General features: G+C 42.2%; 1 protein-coding gene across 1 annotated transcript in view; it reads left to right on the top strand.

The window, feature by feature from the left end:
• The window catches only part of LOC126277882 (ethanolaminephosphotransferase 1-like), an 87,179-nt gene that overhangs the window by 6,794 nt on the left and 59,419 nt on the right, over positions 1–20,966 (top strand). The window contains exon 2 of the mRNA XM_049977413.1: positions 20,094–20,162. Within this exon, the coding sequence (XP_049833370.1) occupies positions 20,094–20,162 (69 nt within the window). The remainder of the gene's footprint in view (positions 1–20,093; positions 20,163–20,966) is intronic.

Raw genomic sequence — 20,966 nt, 5'->3', positions numbered from 1 at the left:
CGCAATTGGTTTCTTCCACTGTCTTTACATCTCAGCCCTGTTGCTCTTCTGTTTGTAGAAACTATGAAATTTCTGGGGCTGATGCTCGATAGGAAACTTTCTTGGTCCTCCCACGTCTTATCTGGATGCCCGCTGAACAGAGTCCCTCAGTGTCCTGCGTGTCCTCAGCGGTATCTCATGGGGAACGGATCGGACCACTTTTCTCCATTTTATCAGTGTTTTGTCTGTTCAAAATTGGACTATGGATGTTTTGTTTATGCATCTGCACGTCCGTCGCTTGTATGCTGTCTCAATTCTATCCACCATTGTGGCATCTCTTTGGCCACTGGCACCTTTTACACTAGCCAGTTTGAGAGTCTGTGTGCCGAAGATGCCAAACTACAGCAATAATACAGCCGTGACTTTTTTCTCAGCATATATGTGTACCGTTTCGTCTGCCATGTCTGGCCACCCATCCTATGCCTCCTTCTTCAATGACTACTTTGATTGCCAGTATTGGGCACGTCCCTCTTCTGTTACCTCCTGGAACTCATTTTCGGCACTTACTCTGGCAGCTTGCCTTCATGTTACCTGTCACTGTCCCGATGTGTGTGAACCCTTCACCACCTTGGCTTTGTGCTGCAGCCCACTTTCGTCTTGGCCTTCATTTGCTTCCCAAAGATACTACTCCAACCTCACTCTGGCACCTTCAGTTTCACGACCTTCGCACGGAACTTCATGATAATACCATTTTGTACACTGATGGCTCTCAGACTGACCATGATGAGAGATGTGCCTTCTTCATTGGCACCAATGTTTTTTGATATGGTGTTTATGTGGGTTCCTGGCCACATCAGTCTGATGGGAAACGAGGCCACTGACGCTGCTGCCAAGGCTGCAGTCCTTGTACCTCAGCCCGCTTGTTCTTCCATTCCCTCCGATGATCTCTTGTTGCCATCTGTCAGCAGGTGCTGCCACTTTGGCATCAGCACTTGTCCTCTCTTCATGGGAACAAGCTCCGGGGACTTAACTCTCTCCCATCGGCTTGGATGATCTCTCCTCGGGCCCTCTTGCTGTGAGATCATTTTAGCTAGGTTGTGTATTAGGCACTGTCTTTTTAGCCATTGGCATTTCTTAAATGGTGCTCCCGCTCCACTACGTGCTCATTTCCCTCAACCTCTGATGGTTCGCCAGTTCCTGAGAGAATGCCCTTTTTTTTTAAAGACTTATGTTCTCATTTATGTTTCCCATCTGTGTTATTGGTCCTTTTAGCAAATGATGCGTGGCCTGTCGACTGCATTTTACTTTCATTCATTGTAGCAGCATGTCGAAGGACATCTAATCTTTAGTTAGGACCTCTGTTTCTGTATGGCGTATTCTATGTACCTTTCTCCAAGTCCCTGTTTTTAGCTATCTTTCCTTCCACCGATTAGGCTTCAGGTGTAGTCTTTTTTAACTCCTCTGATGGGAAAGCAGCAAAGGCAGCAGATGTAATAGACAGGCAGCACCAGGACGCGACGTCAGGACCCTGCAGCATCCCGGGAGTCCCCTTCACCACTGTCTGCGATTCCTTCCGCCACGATCTGCGATTCCCTCCACCACCATCCACAATATATCTTCCTGAGGTGTGCTATTGGCACAACCAATGCAGACAAAGCAAGGAGCTGTGGTCTAGCATCTATGAAGATATGAACTAGACATAAACCTGACACTTTGCCTGAAGATGATGAGTAGGCAACTTGTTGAAACTTTGTTGCAGAATGACGCCTTGACTCACCTGATAATTCGAGAAGACTTAATGACCAAAATTTGTTGAGGAAGCTTGCATTCCCATATAGCTCCTGTTCTGTTCTTGTGTGAACTGCTTATCATCCATGTTTCACTTCAAGGCAACTCTCCAGGCAGATGCCATTAGAAAAGACTTCCTAACACTCAAATGTATGTTAGATGTTAACAAATTCCTAATTTTCTGAAATGTTTTCCTTGATATATCTAGCCTTTATTTTATATCCTCTCTATTTCAACCATCATCAGTTATTTGGCTGTCAAAATAGCATGTACTATTTTTAGTGTCTCTTTTTCTTAATCTAATGCTCTCAGCATGGCCTGATTAAATTCAATTACATTCAGTTACCTTTGTTTTGGATATATTGATGTTAGTATTAAATCCTCTTTCAGTCTCCCTGAAGATCCGGGGGTTAGAATGGGCCCGAGGTATCCCTGCCTGTCGTAAGAGGTGACTGAAAGGAGTCTCTCACTTTTTGACCCTATAAGTTCAGGTCCCATTTTATGGTTTGACCTGCCACTTTCCAAATTCTACAGACTTGCGGGCCATATGGGAAAGGACATCTTATGTGGTGCATGAGCTATCCATAGTGCCCTTTAGTTCGATCTCTTGAACCTCTTGTCATGGCTTTGCATCTCCACTTGCTGTTCAACTATTTGGGTGAGGACACTTTCCGGGGTATGTCATCTTCTTCCGTTGTCTCCTGTCCTCTTTTGCCCCCATGACAGTATTGAATTTCTCTGCGCCCAATATCCAGCATGGTAGCCAGACCATTGTGGTGCGGACATCATGTACCCATTTGGTGGTAGCCCCCGTACAACACAAAGATCACGTTGCTGATGCCTGAGCTGTAAGCTATTCACATATGCTAAGGAGTAGCTGCTGTCTTCCTGAGGTATCAGGACTCCCGGAAAATGGCCATCATGCCAGGTGGCCTTTGCTGTGGCTGGGTGGCATCCATGGGGAGAGCCCCTGATCAGAGTGGGTGGCATCAGGGCGGATGACCCACTATGAAATGGACTAAATCATAAGAGATAACACCCTAAATCATTTCCGTCCCTCGCTACACCTTGGGAGGGAAAGTAGTGCTATGGGAAGAAGAGAGCCATATTCGCTTCAGTATTTAGTCTGTAGCAGAATGGACAGGGACTCCGTTCTACCTATGAAGTCTCAATTTTTTGTTGAACATCTTGAGGATAAGTTTGGGGAAGTGACAGTGCTGTCCAAGGTGAGAACGGTGCAGTCTTGATTCAGACAGCATGCTCAGTCCAATCCTGGGCGTTACTCGCTTGTGACCAGTTGGGTGATATTCCCGTTTCCATCATTCCCCATAAAAGACTCTGCATGGTCCAGGGGATTATTTTCCATCGCAATCTTCCCTTGCAGTCTGATGACAATCTCTGCGCCAATCGGGAACAGCAGGGTGTTCATTTCATCCGGCATGTTTACAGGGGACCCAAAGACAACAAGGTTGCTACCGGAGCCTTCATCTTGGCGTTTGAGGGTGATTCATTGCCTGAAAAGGTCAAGGTGATGGTTTACCGCTGTGACGTTCAACCAATTATCTCTCCCCCCCCCCCCCCCCCCCCATGTGGTACTTTAAGTGCTGGAAATTCAGGCACATGTTTTGCCACTGCACTTCCAATGCCATATGTCGAGACTGCGGATGTTCACTGCATCCAGATACTCCCTGTGCGCCTCCTCCCATTTGTATCAACTGCAGAGAGAACCATTCCCCGTGCTCGCCAGACTGCACAGTACTCCAAAAGGAGCGGAAAATCATGGAGTACAAGACCATGGACCAGTTGACTTACCAAAGGCTAATTGTAAATTTGAACAATTACACCCCATTCAGTTGTCATCCACATATGCTGCAGCTACATTACCATCGCCATCACAAGTACCAGTCATATCTCACTCTGTGCCAGAAACAAGAAACAGTGGGCCCTCCGAGCCTCCATAATACATCTGCAGCCTTGGTGGTAGCAGGAAAATCTTCCGTTGCTCCCAAAGTACCTACTTCGGGATCCAGCTCCTCTCGTGTGGAAATGGTCCCTTGGGACCTCTCTCCCAAGGTCTCCACTAATGCCACAACGACCACTCGCTAGTGGCTGAAGGTACCAGAAGCTGCTTAATGAAAGCTTCACAGTCTTCCTCCATGCCTGAAGCTACTTCAGAGAAGTCCTCCCCGCAAGCCGCTAAAGAGAAGTGAGAGGGCAAGCACACAAAGAAGTCTGCTAAGAAAAGGGGCCCTCCAGTGGCCCCAACACCACCACTCCCTACCAATCATGCACCTGCGGATGAGGTGGAGATCTCAGCATCCCCTGAGGACGTGGATCTCACTGATGCTTCACCCACAGTAGGAATGGATACAAATAATGTCGGTGGGAGCAGGTGACCCTGAGGCATAACCAGCCTCCTTGCATGCTCCATGCCTTCCCAGTCTCACGATAATGTCATCCTCCAGTGGAATTGCTGAGGTTTTTTCCACCACCTGGCTGAGCTATGGCAACTGTTAAGCTCTACACCTGCTTTCTGTATTGGCGTCCAGGAGACCCGGTTCCCAGCAATGCAATTCCCCTGCCTTTCACAGCTATATGGGATATTAGAAGAATTGTAGTGACTATAATAGTGTGTCAGGTGGAGTTTGTGTCTTGTGTCCTGAACTCAGTATGCAGTGAACCTGTTCCCGTTCAGACCTCTCTTGAAGCTGTGGCTGTCAGGATAAGGACGACACAGGAAATTGTTTCCAACATATATCTTCCTCCAGATGGTGCAGTACCCGTGAATGCATTGGCTGCACTGATTCATCAACTCCCTAAACCTTTCCTACTTTTGGGAGATTTTAACACCCATAACCCCTTATGTTGTGGCACTGTGCTTACAGGCAGAGGTCGAGATGCCGTAACTTTCCTGTCTCAAGTCAACCTCTGCCTCTTAAATACTGCCCCCCCCCCCCCCCCCCCCACACACACACATTTCAGTGTGGCACGTGGCACTTAATCAGCCATTGATTTATCCCTCTGCAGCCCAGGACTTCCTCCATCCATCCACTGGAGAGCCCACAATGACTTGTGTAGAAGTGATCACTTTCCCATCTTCCCGTCACTCCCCCAGCACCATCCCCCCACTGACGTCTACCGAGATTGGCTTCAAACAAGGCAGACTGGATAGCCTTCTCCTCTGCTGTCACCGTTGAATCTCCCCGACACGGTGCCATCAATATAGTAGTTGAGCAGGTCACTAGAATGATCATTTCTGCAGCAGAAAACACGATCCCTTGTTCTTTATTGTGCCCCGGCGAAAGTCAGTACCAGCCAAAAATCGCTGAGGCCATTAATGAGCGTCGACGAGATCCACAGCAACATAGCTTTTAAATGGTTCCGTGCCCGCTTTAGCCAGCTTATAAAAAGAAGGAAACAGGCATGTTGGGAGAGGTACGTCTTGACCATTGGGTTCCATCAGTCACCTTCGCAAGTCTGGACAAAGATCAGATGTATTTGTGGGTACCAGACCTCGACAGGTGTTACTGGCATTAACATCAATGACGTGTTATCTACCGATGCAAACACAATTGCTGAGCACTTTTCTGAGCACTATGTTCGAGCCTCCTCATCAAAGAATTGTCCCCCAGCATTTCGCACCCTCAAAAGGCGAATGGGAAGGAAACCCCTCTCGTTCACCGAACGTTACAGTGATCCCTATAATGCCCCATTTACAGAGTGGGAGCTCCTCAGTGTCCTTGCGCACTGCCCTGACAAAGCTCCTGTGTCTGATCAGATCCACAGTCAACCGGATCTAGTACTATGGTATCTTTCCATTTCAGTGGCGGGAGAACACCATCATTCCAGTGCTCAAACCCGGTAAAAACCTACTTGATGTCGATAGCTATTGGCCCATCAGCCTCACCAACGTTCTTTGTAAGCCGTTAGAACTTATAGTAAGTCACCAATTGGGTTGGGTCCTGAAGTCGCATAGCCTACTGGCTCCAAACTGATTAACACCTACTTTTCCTTGGAATTGGAGTTATTACAATCTCCTTGAAGTCTGAGGGTATTTTGCTTGTCTTGTACATCTCACATAGCAGATGGAATAATTTTGTCATGCCTGGCTCTCTGAAGGCTGTCCATAGTTCTGAAGGAGTTTCATATACTCTAGGGGTCGTGTTTCCACTTTGGTGTTTCAGTGCTCTGTCAAATTCTTCTCGCAGTATCGTATCTTCCATCTCATCTTCATCTACTTCCTCTTTTCTATCTATAGTATTGCCTTAAAGTTCATTTTCCTTTTATAGCCCCTCTGTATATTCCTTCCACTTCCAATTTTCCCTTCTTTTCATAGTAATGTTTTTCCATAGAGCTCGTAACATTCCGTCTATATATTCCTGGGTACCACATACCTTAACAGCTATGAGCATCTTCAATAATGTGAAACAAATCTCTTCTACTGCAAGTGCTTTGTTTTCCAAATTTTGATGTGAGGTAGTATGGACAAAAGCAAGGAAAAAGTCCAATAAACACGAACTCAGAAGTGCAGATCTTAAGACCTATGAGCCCTTGTTCATCATCGATGCCATGAAACACATCTCTTTTAGTGAGCAACTGCTCATAGTTGTTAAATTATGCATTTTAGAGCCCTGCTTATTACACAATATTTTCATATTTTGCCTGCATTTTCAGAGATTTGTTTTACAGTATCAGTGATGTAGTAGTGTTCATAGCTCTCGAGGTGTGCATTCTGGAGCACATGTTTACTACTCTTTTGCTTTGAATGATCATTCCTTTCATATTCCTGAAGATTGACATTCCTCCTAGTACACTTTGTATAGCCAGGAATTTGTTCTCGGACCATTACTGCTTAGCCATTTTGCACTTTCTGTCAACCTAAGTTTTTAGACATTGTATTCCCCTTTTCCAGATACATTTGCTGCACCTTTATATTTTGTCCTTTGATCAATTAAATACATTTTATATCTCCTGTGCTATCCAAGGATTTTACTATGCCTTGTCTTTTTACATGTTTGATCCTCTGCTGCTTTCACTATTTCACCTCTCAAAGTTACCTATTCATCTTCTATAGTATTCCTTTCCCCTGTTGCAGTCAGTTGTTGTCTAATGCTTCCTCGGAAACACTCAACAACCTTAGGTTTGTTTCAATCCCATCTCCTTAATTGCCTACTTTTTGCAATTTCTTCAGTTTTAATCTACATTTCATAACCAGTAAATTAAGTTGAGGGCTACATTTGCCTGTGGATATGTCTTACAGTTTATTAGCTCATTCTGAAATGTCTGTCTCACCATTATATAATCAATCTGTAACCTCCTTTCATGATTCTTAAACCAAATGTCAACAATGATTAATTCATGCTCTGTGCAAAATTCTAGTAGACAGGCTCTCCTTCCATCCCTCTCCCCATTCCATACTGTGCTATTATGTTTTCCTTATCTTCCTTTTCCTACTAATGAATTCCAGTCACCCATAATGACTAAATTTTCCTGTCCATTAACTATCATAGTAATTTCTTTCATCTCATGTTACATTCTTTCAGTCTCTTCACTATTTGTGGAGCTAATAAACATATAAACTAGTAATACTTTGATGGTTGATTGCTTTGTGTCTATCTTGGCTATGATAATGTGTTCACTATGCTGTTCGTAATATCTTAACTGCATTCCTATTATCTTATTTTCAAGACAAGAACTTTGCAAATTTTGCCAAGAGAGTGATGGGAAGGTTGCCTATCAAATTGTGTTTTAGCAATGAGTGGAAGAAACTGTATCAAATTTTGTGCCAGTATAAATATCAAACTTGTAGTTAAAAAGGAAGCGATAACAGAAGGTAACAAGGTGATCACACTAACAATGTAAACAAATTTGTAACCCACAATACATAGCTGAAATGATGGTGCTAATTACTGTATTCTGATCTAACACTTGAACTATTTGGTAAATGCAGTCAAGCTTCTTATCATAGCACCACATTCATTGGCTTCACCAACTCGCATCAGAACTCACTTTTCAAAATAACAAGGACCTCAGACTATGCTACAGATCAGTCTGTCCCCACAGATTTCACTGCAGTCAATAGGTTCTTGTCATATCAAATTCATTGGCCTTGTCAGTTTACAATCAAATTGTCACCTTTCAACCCAACCAAGACTTTAGTTTACTGTACAGATCAGTACATCAACATAATTTTAACTCCAGACAAGTAAAATAATCTTGAAGCTGTGGTGGTAAAAAGTAAAGGAAACCATAAGTAACTTCCAATGACTTGACCCTGGTAATACATCACCTCTTTTCTCATCTCTCACTAGATACCTAAAAGTATACTCCCAATGGCAATGCGAAACTGAGATATCGGTAATCTTTGTGTCATATAGCAAAAGCACTCTGGTTGGCTCTGCCGAATTGTGATAATCATGTCAAGCTGGGCCACATCTGCATCCGAGACATTTGATCATGGAGGAGTGTGGGACTGTCTCTACGTTGATGTAACTCATTATAAGACTGAATTGCAGCATGCTAATTATTCTAAAACTTCATTGATTGCACAGACTTCAATGAACACTCCATAAAGGATACTGTGTTGCTCATATTCAAGAGTACAGTTTCATGAAATGTCAACTGAAACTAGGCAGAACATGTGTAATATGAGAAAATCATTTATTTGATATTTGGTGGGGGGGGGGGGGGGGTTGATTCTTGACATGCCTCTGGCGTTTAAGAAGTTATACTTGTCTCCACAGCCATGTCATATGCCAAGATCTTCAGGGAACTCAGCCAGATTTGGCCTTGTACAGGTTTGACAAATTTGGGGTTTCTGAACAGTGATCTGGTCAGTGCTGCAAATTTGTTGTAATCTTAAGCTCTACAGTAACTTCAGTGTGGCAATATAGTGGAACTCGCAGCAAATGGGGGTCTCGATCTAATTTCTGGGATTGCAAGCGTGGATGAAGGATGCAGTTTTAAGTCCAGTCCTCCTGAGCGAGTAGATGTCGGAACACAGATCAATTACCAGAATGAGCTTTCAAGTACACTGTGTCCAGAATTAAAGCAACAAACCATTATTTACCTATCTTATGTTTAAATCACAGTATAATCATAGAAACTGTCAACAGCTATCTGTACAATCATGTCCTGCACAGAAGGCGGCATTCTGGTCAATGGACAACCACTCCATCAATGATGTCAGGGCACCTGTCAAAGAGCTCTTGTGTTGTATCGTGGCAAATGGCAACAGAAGGCTTTATCAGAGTGGCCTTTATTGTTCTGGATAGTCCCACACCCTGAATCACTGTGGATAGAGTCACAGATGTGCCCCCCCCCCCCCCCCCCCCCAGGAACCATGGACCTTGCCGTTGGTGGGGAGGCTTGCGTGCCTCAGCGATACAGATAGCTGTACCGTAGGTACAAACACAACGGAGGGTATCTGTTGAGAGTCCAGAGAAACGTGTGGTTCCTGAAGAGGGGCAGCAGCCTTTTCAGTAGTAGCGAGGGCAACAGTCTGGATGATTGACTGGTCTGGCCATGTAACAATAACCAAAACGGCCTTGCTGTACTGGTACTGCAAAAGGCTGAAAGCAAGGGGAAACTATGGCCGTAATTTTTCCCGAGGGCAAGCGGCTTTACTGTATGATTAAATGATGATGGCGTCCTCTAGGGTAAAATATTCCGGAGGTAAAATAGTCCCCCATTCGGATCTCCGGGCGGGGACTACTCAGGGGGATGTCATTGTCAGGAGCATGGAATGTCAGATCCCTTAATCGGGCAGGTAGGTTAGAAAATTTTAAAAGGGAAATGGATAGGTTAAAGTTAGATATAGTGGGAATTAGTGAAGTTCGGTGGCAGGAGGAACAAGACTTCTGGTCAGGTGACTACAGGGCTATAAACACAAAATCAAATAGGGGTAATGCAGGAGTAGGAATAGGAAGATAGGAATGCGGGTAAGCTACTATAAACAGCATAGTGAACGCATTATTGTGGCCAAGATAGATATGAAGCCCACACCTACTACCGTAGTACAAGTTTATATGCCAACTAGATCTGCAGATGACGAAGAAATTGAAGAAATGTCTGATCAAATAAAAGAAATTATTCGGAGAGTGAAGGGAGACGAAAATTTAATAGTCACGGGTGACTGGAATTCGAGTGTAGGAAAAGGGAGAGAAGGAAACGTAGTAGGTGAATATGGATTGGGGCTAAGAAATGAAAGAGGAAGCCGCCTGGTAGAATTTTGCACAGAGCACAACTTAATCATAGCTAACACTTGGCTTAAGAACCATGAAAGAAGGTTGTATACATGGAAGAACCCGGGAGATACTAAAAGGTATCAGATAGATTATATAATGGTAAGACAGAGATTTAGGAAACAGGTTTTAAATTGTAAGACATTTCCAGGGGCATATGTGGACTCTGACCACAGTCTATTGCTTATGACCTTTAGATTAAAACTGAATAAAGTGCAAAAAGGTTGGAAATAAAGGAGATGGGACCTGAATAAACTGACTAAAGCAGAGATTGTACAGAGTTTGAGGGAGAGCATAAGGGAACAATTGACAGGAATGGGGGAAAGAAATACAGTAGAAGAAGAATGGGTAGCTTTGAGTGATGAAGTAGTGAAGGCAGCAGAGGATCAAGTAGGTAAAAAGATGAGGGCTAGTAGAAATCCTTGGGTAACAGAAGAAATATTGAATTTAATTGATGAAAGGAGAAAATATAAAAATGCAGTAAATGAAGCAGCCAAAAAGGAACACAAACGTCTCAAAAATGAGATCGACAGGAAGTGCAAAATGGCTGAGCAGGGATGGCTAGAGGACAAATGTAAGGATGTAGAGGCTTATCTCACTAGGGGTAAGATAGAGACTGCCTACAGGAAAATTAAAGAGACCTTTGGAGATAAGAGAACCACTTGTATGAACATCAAGGGCTCAGATGGAAACCCATTTCTAAGCAAAGAAGGGAAAGCAGAAAGGTGGAGGGAGTATATAGAGGGTCTATACAAGGACAATGTACTTGAGGACAATATTTTGGAAATGGAAGAGGATGTAGATGAAGATGAAATGGGAGATACGACACTGCATGAAGAGTTTGACAGAGCAGTGAAAGACATGAGTCGAAACAAGGCCCCCCGGAGTAGACAACATTCCATTGGAACTACTGATGGCCTTGGGAGAGCCAGAGAAAGCTTTTGATAATGTCGACTGGAATACATTCTTTCAGATTTTGAAGGTGGCAGGAGTAAAAGCAAGCGAAACGCTATTTGCAATTTTTACAGAAACCAGATGGCAGTTATAAGAGGCGAGGGGCATGAAAAGGAAGCAGTGATTGAAAAGTGAGTAAGACAGGGTTGTAGCTTATCCCCGATGTTATTCAATCTATATATTGAGCAAGCAGTAAAGAAAAAAAAATTTGAAGCAGGAATTAAATTCGAGAGAGAAGAAATACAAACTTTGAGGTTTGCCGATGATATTGTAATTCTGTCAGAAACAGCCAAGGACCTGGAAGATCAGCTGAAAGGAATGGAAGTGTCTTGAAAGTAGGATATGAGATGGACATCAACAAAAGCAAAATGAGGATAATGGAATGTAGTCGAATTAAGTCGGGTGATGCTGAGAGAATTAGATTAGGAAATGAGACACTTAAAGTAGTAAAGGAGTTTTGCTATTTGGGGAGCAAAATAACTGATGATGGCCGAAGTAGAGAGGATATAAAATGTAGACTGGCAATGGCAAGGAAAGCGTTTCTGAAGAAGAGAAATTTGTTAAGATCGAGTATAGATGTAAGTGTCAGGAAGTCGTTTCTGAAAGTATTTGTATGGAGTGTAGCCTTGTATGGAAGTGAAACATGGACGATAACTAGTTTGGACAAGAAGAGAATAGAAGCTTTCGAAATGTGGTGCTACAGAAGAATGCTGATGATTAGATGGGTAGATCACATAACTAATGAGGAAGTATTGAATAGGATTGGGGAGAAGAGAAGTTTGTGGCACAACTTGACCAGAAGAAGGGATCGGTTGGTAGGACATGTTCTGAGGCATTAAGGGGTCACCAATTTAGTATTGGAGGGCAGCGTGGAGGGTAAAAATCATAGATGGAGACCAAGAGATGAATACACTAAGCAGATTCAGAAGGATGTAGGTTGCAGTAGGTACTGGAGAAGAAGCAGCTTGCACAGGATAGAGTAGCATGGAGAGCTGCATCAAACCAGTCTCAGGACTGAAGACAACAACAACAACAACAACAACAACAACATGTGGCGGTATGGCATTAAGATGCTTGCCATGCTGTCTGTGCTGGAGGGCCACAAGAAGAATGGAAACGGAACAGACACAAACTGCTGTGTCCGAATGGCTTAATGGGAATCATTCTGTTGTTTCTCGGATGTGGCGACAATTTAGAGAGATCGAAAGAGTACACTGAGCACTAGGACAAGGCTGACTGTGTGTAATATCAGAAAGTGAGGAGTGTTATTTGACTCTAAGCGCACGACGGTGCCGCCTTGGTGCTGAATGACAACTGACATCTTACCTCGCGCAATCTACTGGGTGTGTTGTATCGAGGCAAACAGTAACAGAAGGCTTTGGATGAGTGGCCTTCATTGTTGAAGACCTGCTGTATGTGTACCTCTGGTGCATTTTCACATAAGGGAACATTTAGAGTGGAGTCATCAACATGCCACCTGCCGTCGAACAGTGGGCCAATGTCTTTTTCACAGATGAGTCCTGATTTGGTGTGAACATTGATTCTCCAAGCATTGCATCTGGAAGGAACATGATTTTGGGACCCAAACATTGTGGAAAGAGACAGATATCGAGTCTGTGGGTACGGATACGCATGTGGGTACAGATTACATGGACCACTCAGATACCTCTTCGTGAAATTGTATGGGTGAACTGGCAAGGTTTATCTGCTGTCAGATATTGTGACTAGATGTTAGGACCACATGTGCGGTTGTTGAGAGGTGTTGTGGACCCAGACTTCGTATTGATGGACGATAATACTCAAACTTGTACAGAATGGGTGGCTGATTTTTTCTTGGAAACAGAGGATGTTGCACGCATGGTGTGGCCTGCTCACTCTCCTGATTTGAATCCCATAGAGCATGTCTGGGAAGCACTAGGGAGACAGGCTGAATCACGTCAACATCCTGTAATCACTCTACAAGACTTGCGAGCAGCTCTGCAGGAAGAATGGGCGTTAGTGCCTCAACTTGAGACTGATGACATCATTCACAGCATGGCCTGACATTGTTGGGCCTGTTTTGCTGCCAGAGCTGGTCACACCCCGTGCTGAGCATGTTAACCACCTGTCGGAATGTGTGTGCAAATCTGTTAAGTCGGAAAAGACGAAGAACTTTTTTGTCTACTGTTATGCATATAGTAGATGTTTATGTCCTGCACTCTCTACATTATTTCTGCTTTACTATCGCCTGTTTATACTGTTTCATGGCAAAATAAACACACCCTAGCAGAATTTCCACTTGTTGCTTTAATTTTGGAAGAGAGAAACCACGTTGAAGAAGTTGTTACCTTTATGTATTCAGAACGCTTTGTATGGCATAGCAAGAACCTTTGAAGTGGGACACTGCTATTGGAAACACCTACTTTACTTTAAGCAACACTACTGCAGAATTCAAGATGACTCCGTAGCCACGTATGAAGCAGTTGCAGAGGTGTTGTGACTTGTCGGGTCATAGTAGATCTAGACACTAGTGAAATAAAGGTAGAATGGGATGTTGGTGAAATAACTTGTGCACATCATGAAAAAAATATATTGGGAACTGACAAGGACTCGTGCATTTGTTATGAATTTTTTATACACCTGTTCTTCCTAAATACTGGGTTTTGTGAAACTATTCATTCAAGTTAATACAGGAGGTAGAGAACTTCAAAATAAATATACCTTGACAGGAAAGAAAAGTCGCAACACCGAGAAGGAGTTGGGTGACAAAAAATTTGGTAGATGTGTTCCTACTTCTGAAAGATGTCTATTCAAATTTCATGTTAGTCACATAAGAGTGGCACTAGCAGCACCACTATGAGGATATAAATCAGGTTTGCTGTAAATACACTCTATAACGGTTGTGTGCATTAGTTACCTTTGTGTTTAGACGTAGTGAGTTAATGTTAGTCAAGAATGCCTTTAAAGTGACAAAGATGCCATTATCAATAACTCACTGAGTTTGAATGAGTTTATGTAATAGGGCTGTGGAAACCTGGGTGCTCCTTCTCCGATACTGCAGAAAGACGTGTCAGGAATGTAGCCATTGGACATGATTACTGACAGTGGTGATCATACGAATGTACAGTCGCAAAAAGAATGGCCCCTGGATGGTCATGTGGCACTGCCAAGAGAGAAGACCATCGTGTTTGGTGTATCACTCTGGTGCATCATATTGCATCAACAGCAGCAGTTTGAGCAGCGGATGGCACCACAGTGACTCAACAAATTGATACAAATCAGATACCTCAAGGACAGCTCCAAGCCTGACACCCTGAAGCAACACTGACCCCAAACCACCTCTGTTTGCGACTTCAGTGGTGACAAGTGAGAGTTTATTGGAGTGCAAGTTGGAGGTCTGTTGTGTTTTCTGTTGAAAGGTGGTGCCAGTGATGGCTGTGTGTTAGTTAGATAGCGATTTGAGAGCCTGTATATGTGCTACACACATTGAACCTAACCTGGAGTTATGGTCTTGGAAGCGGTGCGACCCCTACGGTCGCAGGTTCGAATCCAGCCTCGGGCATGGATGTGTGTGATGTCCTTAGGTTAGTTAGGTTTAAGTAGTTCTAAGTTCTAGGGGACTGATGACCTCAGAAGTTAAGTCCCATAGTGCTCAGAGCCATTTGAACCATTTTTTGTATGATAGCAGGAACACTCTTGTGGTTATCTCATGTACCCTGACTGCAAAATTCTGTCATTCTGGTGGTTCAACCTGTTATGCTGCCATTCATGATCAGTATTTCAGGAGGTGTTTTCAGCAAGATAACATGTTCCCTGCCCACATACTGCTGTTGTAACCCAACATGCTCAACAGAGCATTGACATGTTGAGTTGGCCTGCTTAACCATTAGATCTGTCTCCAGTTGAACGTGTATGAGACATCATTGGACAGCGCCATCCATAAACAGCATTAAGCATCCCTGTATTGAATGATCAGGTGTGACATGCATGGAACTCCATCCCACAAACTGACATCCGATACCTGTGCAACACAATGCATGCATATTTTCATGCTTGCATTCAATATTCTGGTGATTGCACCTGTTGTTATGGTACCAGTTTTTCAAATTTCCAGTGACTTACCTCTCACATAGATGAACCTATGGGCTTGCAATGTTAATCACCAAAATATGTTGCTCAGACAAATTCCTGAAATTTCATTACTCTGCATTAAATACTTTCTGGCATTGCAATTTTTTTCCATCACTGTATTTTGATAAGGAACAGCCCTCCCCCCTCCCCCTGAAATGGAAGACCAAAGGGGAACTAATTAGCCCGCTTCACTTGACTGACGTGGACCTTAAAGAATTGTCCCTTGGCATGATTACAAACAAACAAATTAACAGGACTCCCTGAGAATAGAACAAGGCTCTATAAATTGAGGGGCAAGTTTCCTTATGATACCATTATGCTATCCACCACCAGCATTAAAATTTTGGATGAAAACCTTATCCCCCCATGCAGGCTCCTAAGGATTGTCTCTTTCTTGATTATAAAATCTCCCCTGATTGCCATGGGCTAACTCTATATTATTCCTGACCTTATCCAAGTTCTGCTTAATAATGTCAGGAGTAATACACTCATGCAAAGGTCTTTACTGGTCCACAAAACAGCCAGAGGGGAATTAAGGGCACCGGAACTGCCATGCAGGCATCAAGCTGTGCAGAATTAAAGGCAAAATTAATCCATTGGAGAGAAATATTCCATTTGGTTCGAGCCTTGGCATGATAAGTGATCAAAGGAGTCTTTAAATTCGTATTAACTCTCTCAGAGAAGAAAGGCTGAGGGTAATAGGGATGATAGTAATATGCTTAATAACATTACTAAACCAAAACTGTTTAAACTTGCCAGGGACAAAGGCCAGTGCATTGTTGCTATCAAGAGCCTAGAGTGGTCCAAACCATGAAAAACTTTAGTTACATAGTAAATAGTTAAATGAGCCGTGACTTCTCTGCTGGCAATCAACCAGTCGGAAAAAACCATCTGCAACAACCGATATATAATGATTTCCCACTTTAGCATGGGAAGGGGATCCACATAATAAATAATTTATCCATTGGGCCTTGTTCACATTCAGATTGTAAGATCCCCTTGCATGAGTTGGTGTTAGATTTACCGATTTTACACAGTTCTCACTCACTGACTAAATAACAAATATCTGTATATAATGAAGGCCATGAGGTGGCAGCACACCTTAGCAAGTGTCTTATAATGGCCAAAGTGGCCAACCAACCCTGAACCATGAAAATAATGAAAGATGGAAGGCACACATTCTATAGTTAAACAAATTTTAATTTGAGCTAATTTACCAGTCCATGATACAGTATACCTTTTATCAACAAACCTCTGGGAACCACCTCCCCAGCCAACAGATGCTTCCTAATAGCCCAAAACAAGGATCCTGATCTTGTTTAACCTTGATATCAGTAAAGAGCTGGGGAGTCTCAGTTAAGACATTGTAAACAGGAGAACTGGCCAGTACAAAACACCCTTCACATTCCCGAGCTCCTTCATCAAATATGCAACTAAACACATTAGCAACATGATTATTGGAGCCTTTAATATGATGGACTTGGAAACAAAAGGCAGATATGTGAATGGCCCACTTAGCAATCCTTCCAGTTTTCCTATGATGTGCCGAAAACTAACTCAAGGTGTGGTTGTGGGCCTCCAAATCAAAATCGTTGTGCTTCTGTGCCCGAGATAAAATTTAATTTCTCTAGAGCATATAAGACAGCCAATACCCGACATTCATAAAGCGAATATTTCAGTTAAAGGCTTACTAACCTCATTGAGGCTAAAGCTAGAGGGTGCCCTTCACCTGAGTCATCCTGCAAAAGTACAATGCCAACTCTGGTATTTGAAGCATCACTCTGAACCTCTTCCCAAAATCCTGATTAGCCAGTACCAGAGGGTTACTGAGGGCAGTTCTGATGATTCAAAGGCAGATTGCTTACTCTCTCCACAAACAAAATTTTCCCAATTTTTATGAAGGTTATTAAGGGGCAGCAAGCTAAGTATAATTAATAATCAACTTTCTAAAATGGTTGTCCATATCAATGAATCTGGCCACCCCTTAATTATTCTTCGGGGGAGGAAATTTCCTCATATCTGAAGTACACTCTTGATCAATTGTAATACTGTCCCTGGAAACCAGGCAACCCAAGAAAGAAATCTGCTGCTTAGCGAGAGTAACTTTTGATGCCTTAACTGTTAGCCCTGCAGAATGAAGCCTCAGCAAAACCTACACAACATGAGAAAGGTTTTCATCAAAAGAGTGACTATAAACATCGACATCATCAAGATAACTATATGTGCAACCAAATTTAAGGTTGCCCAATAAATGATCTTAAAGTTGTGAAAAGACAGCAGCAAATGAATCAGAAACCAACCTACCGAAGCCTTGGGTATCAACCAGTCCTAAACCTTGTGACTGATTACTGGCTGAAGTGCCCTCTTCCACATTACCCACTTCATTATCCAAATCCAATGAACCAGTACTAACATGTAAATCTTCCACTTGAACAAGCAATTGCTTAATAGTCTCCTTTGGCCGATCCACTAAGCTAAAGATTGTTTAAACCAGCAAGGCGAATATTCCAGTGAAACAACTGCACCTGAACCCTGCACAGTTGGCTTCGAGTGGGCTGTTAACTTCCAAAAATTGAATGTTATGAGACATTTCATCCACAGCTAGGGTAGCAGTAGAAAGAGCGGCCCCTACCCCGCCAGTGGTATCAGGGAAAATGTGAAGAGGGTTATCCAATGCTGCACGTAACCTGGCTGCTAGCTCCATGATGCCACCTCGTAGTTCACATTCGGGGTGCTCATGTTTGAGGTATGATATGTTCAAACAACTTCTGTGTTCCATGCCCAAATATGGCTCTTTGAAGCAGTTGAAAGAGTTTAGTATGGAAATTTCAAGTTCCAAAGGACAAATGATGCTAAAGGAGTAGACAGCTCTTCCTTCCACCTTTTTACCCAATAAGAGCGATACCCTGCTACCATTGAAACCTCAAGATAAAGATTGGGGTAGGAAAAGAATCAATGGAAAGGTGGGTTCACAATTCTTGCATCATTTGTTGTTTGAAGGATCACATTTATTTACACTGCACATGATAGCACAGAATAAAATACAATGATCACCAAATATCTTAGAACATAATAGATTGTTAAATGAAAGTAAACCGTTTCAAATTTTAGCAACAGGTTGACATGACTAAGCTTTCAATTCTTGCTGTCCCAAGGAGTAAGTGTCAGCAACAAATAAAAAAAAAAAACTCATAATAAACCTCAGAAAAATCAAACAATGGAAAATCCAGGATGAAATGTGACAGTAGTTTCCACTCACCGTGTAGTGGAGATGCTAGAGTCACTGACTTCAGTTGCCACAAATTGTATGTGTGTGTGTGTGGGGGGGGGGGGGGGGGGGGGGTTTGACAAAGGTCTTGTTGGCAAACGCTCATTTTCTGACAATTTTTTGTTGTGCGTATCTGCGACTCAGCACTCTTTGGTGAGAATAAGTATCTGTTCCATAACACTGTTAAAAAGTAATTATCAGGAATAGAATGTTTGCTAGATTGTTCTCTGATGTACGACTGTAAAAACCTTTTCAAGATAAAAAAACAAATTTAAGTAACATAATTGGCTATTTCATTGGTTCTTGGTAGAATATTTTATACATTATGATTGAAGAAACACACAACACTGGTGCAATATTCTACAGTTTTTATTATTTTATATAGTAAATGCCATAGAATATGACACCAGTGTTATATGTTTCTTCAGTTATAACATTTAAATAATATAATTGCATTATCAACTGTAATGTGAGAGAATTTAAACTACATTTGCTAAATTATAAAACAGGAAACAAGATAAATGGTAAAAAAGTATTGAAGCTGAAAATTAACATAATCATGATTAATTGAGTGAGCAAAGTAAGCATATGAAATGACAGGATACAGACCATTTCCCACAATTTAAGAGTGGGTGAGAACCAAGCCCTAAACTCAAAACATTAATCTTATGGCATCAATAACACAGCTGTTTTAATTCACTAACAATCTGACTCAAAAGAAGAAAGATTAAGAAAGTTTAACATCCCCTTGATGATGAGCATTAGTTCATTGGTACTATTGTTTTCAAAACAACCATCATAACAATTGCCGTAAATGTTGTTGGGAAACCATGGAAAACCTAAATCTGGATGACTGGATGACCAAATGAAGGCTGGAACGTCAGTCCTCCTAAATCTGAGTCTTTGTTTCACATTCCAACCCCCCCCCCCCCCTTTTTTTTAAAAACACACACACACACACACACACACACACACACACACACACACACACACACACAGTCTGCCACCATTATGTGGAAACTGTAATGTAGCAGTTTTTTCTCCCCAACTACTACTACTACTACTACTACTACTGCTATGATGATTGTTGGATAAGACACCAGTAGTGGACAGGCCTGAACTCATATGTTTCAAGACATTGCCAGCCTCGACAAGAAAACCTGCGCTGTAGCCATTACTGAATGCTTTGTGTATTCCACTTTGCTTTGTGTTATGCATTGATTGTTGTTTTCTTGTCTTCCTTTCAAGTGAGTGAAGAAACTAAGCCTGGTCCATCAGGGGGTTTCAGTGTAACTCTCAGAACACCAAACACAATTAGTGCCCCTTATGACAGTCTATCAGCTCTGCTTTGGCAGAAGTACAAAACACGGGTGTTTGTATGCTTGACCTGTGAGAGAGAGGCGGGGCTTGTTCCCAGCACTACTCTTCTGCCCTTGGGTGGTCCAAGTTGCCATATGTTTATGCTCCCTGCCAACTGCCACGTTACAGTGCCTGCACTGTACTCGGTCCATTATTTTTATTATAGGAAAAATTTCAATGTGTTGACAAGCTGTTACTCTTCAGTAGAGTGAAAGGTTTGTTTTTGACACATATATATTGTTTGCTAGTTTGATACACATCCACATGTTTAAAATATATTGTTTCTTTTGGGGAAAAAAGTTCTTGTAAGATTTTAGGGAAAGCATGAAATTTTTACTGACAATATGTCTGTTACATTTGAGGTAATTAATGTTTATTCTTTTTGTTTGCAGTACAGTGCTTTGGATACAAGCCCACTGAGTATCTATGTGATGCATCCATTCTGGAATCGTGTTGTAGAGGTAAAATTATTTGACCTTTTTCAAAATGTTTGTTATGTTGTTTCAAATTTTAAAAATCGAAATAATTCACTTTTACATGTGCATACTGAAAATTTTCTTTAAAACTGAGTGAATAGTGAGTAGCAAATAAAGAGCAAAGTCAACATCATGGGTTTTGAAATTTTGTTCTCACGCAAGCAGGAAGTTTAAGAAACATATTGATATATGCAACTTGTAACTTCTCTCTTGTTAGTTATGTATTGTTTTCATACATTTACAATTTATTATGCCTCATTCTCTTTTCTACTTTTATTTTGTGCCCAAAAGAACAACACTAATTCATAGTTTCCAGATACATAGTCTGTCAGCTATTGTTCTTCATTGCCATAGCCACTCAGTTGCCACTTTAGGCAGATGCTAAGAACATAAGTTTCTTTCAACTGGGGTAAAGAAACAGTTAACAACAATAATACAATACCAAAAAGAATAGTGAAAAATGAAAGTTAGACAACATAAAAATATATTAAAGATAGAGAGGGAGTACTGCATCAGATTTTGTTTTTCTAAATAATGAGAGTTGTGCTTTCACTTCACCTGCCACTGAATGTTGTACAAAATTCTGTACCTCCAGTTCATAAGCAGTCCATGGTAGATAATGTGACAGAATCGCACCGCTCATTTAAATCCACGAACATCACAGTGCACTGATGTGGAACAACAGTGTATCCGACCGGTGTTCAGTGATCCGCACAGCACAGCGGTGGAGCTGGGTAAAGCAAATCATGATTTGTTGATGTAGTATGCTATGACCATGTGTATAAAGCT

The sequence above is a fragment of the Schistocerca gregaria genome, chromosome 6 (genome assembly GCF_023897955.1).
Source record: "Schistocerca gregaria isolate iqSchGreg1 chromosome 6, iqSchGreg1.2, whole genome shotgun sequence".
In the NCBI taxonomy this organism is placed as follows: domain Eukaryota; kingdom Metazoa; phylum Arthropoda; class Insecta; order Orthoptera; family Acrididae; genus Schistocerca; species Schistocerca gregaria.
This window is presented reverse-complemented; position numbering and strand designations above follow the sequence as displayed.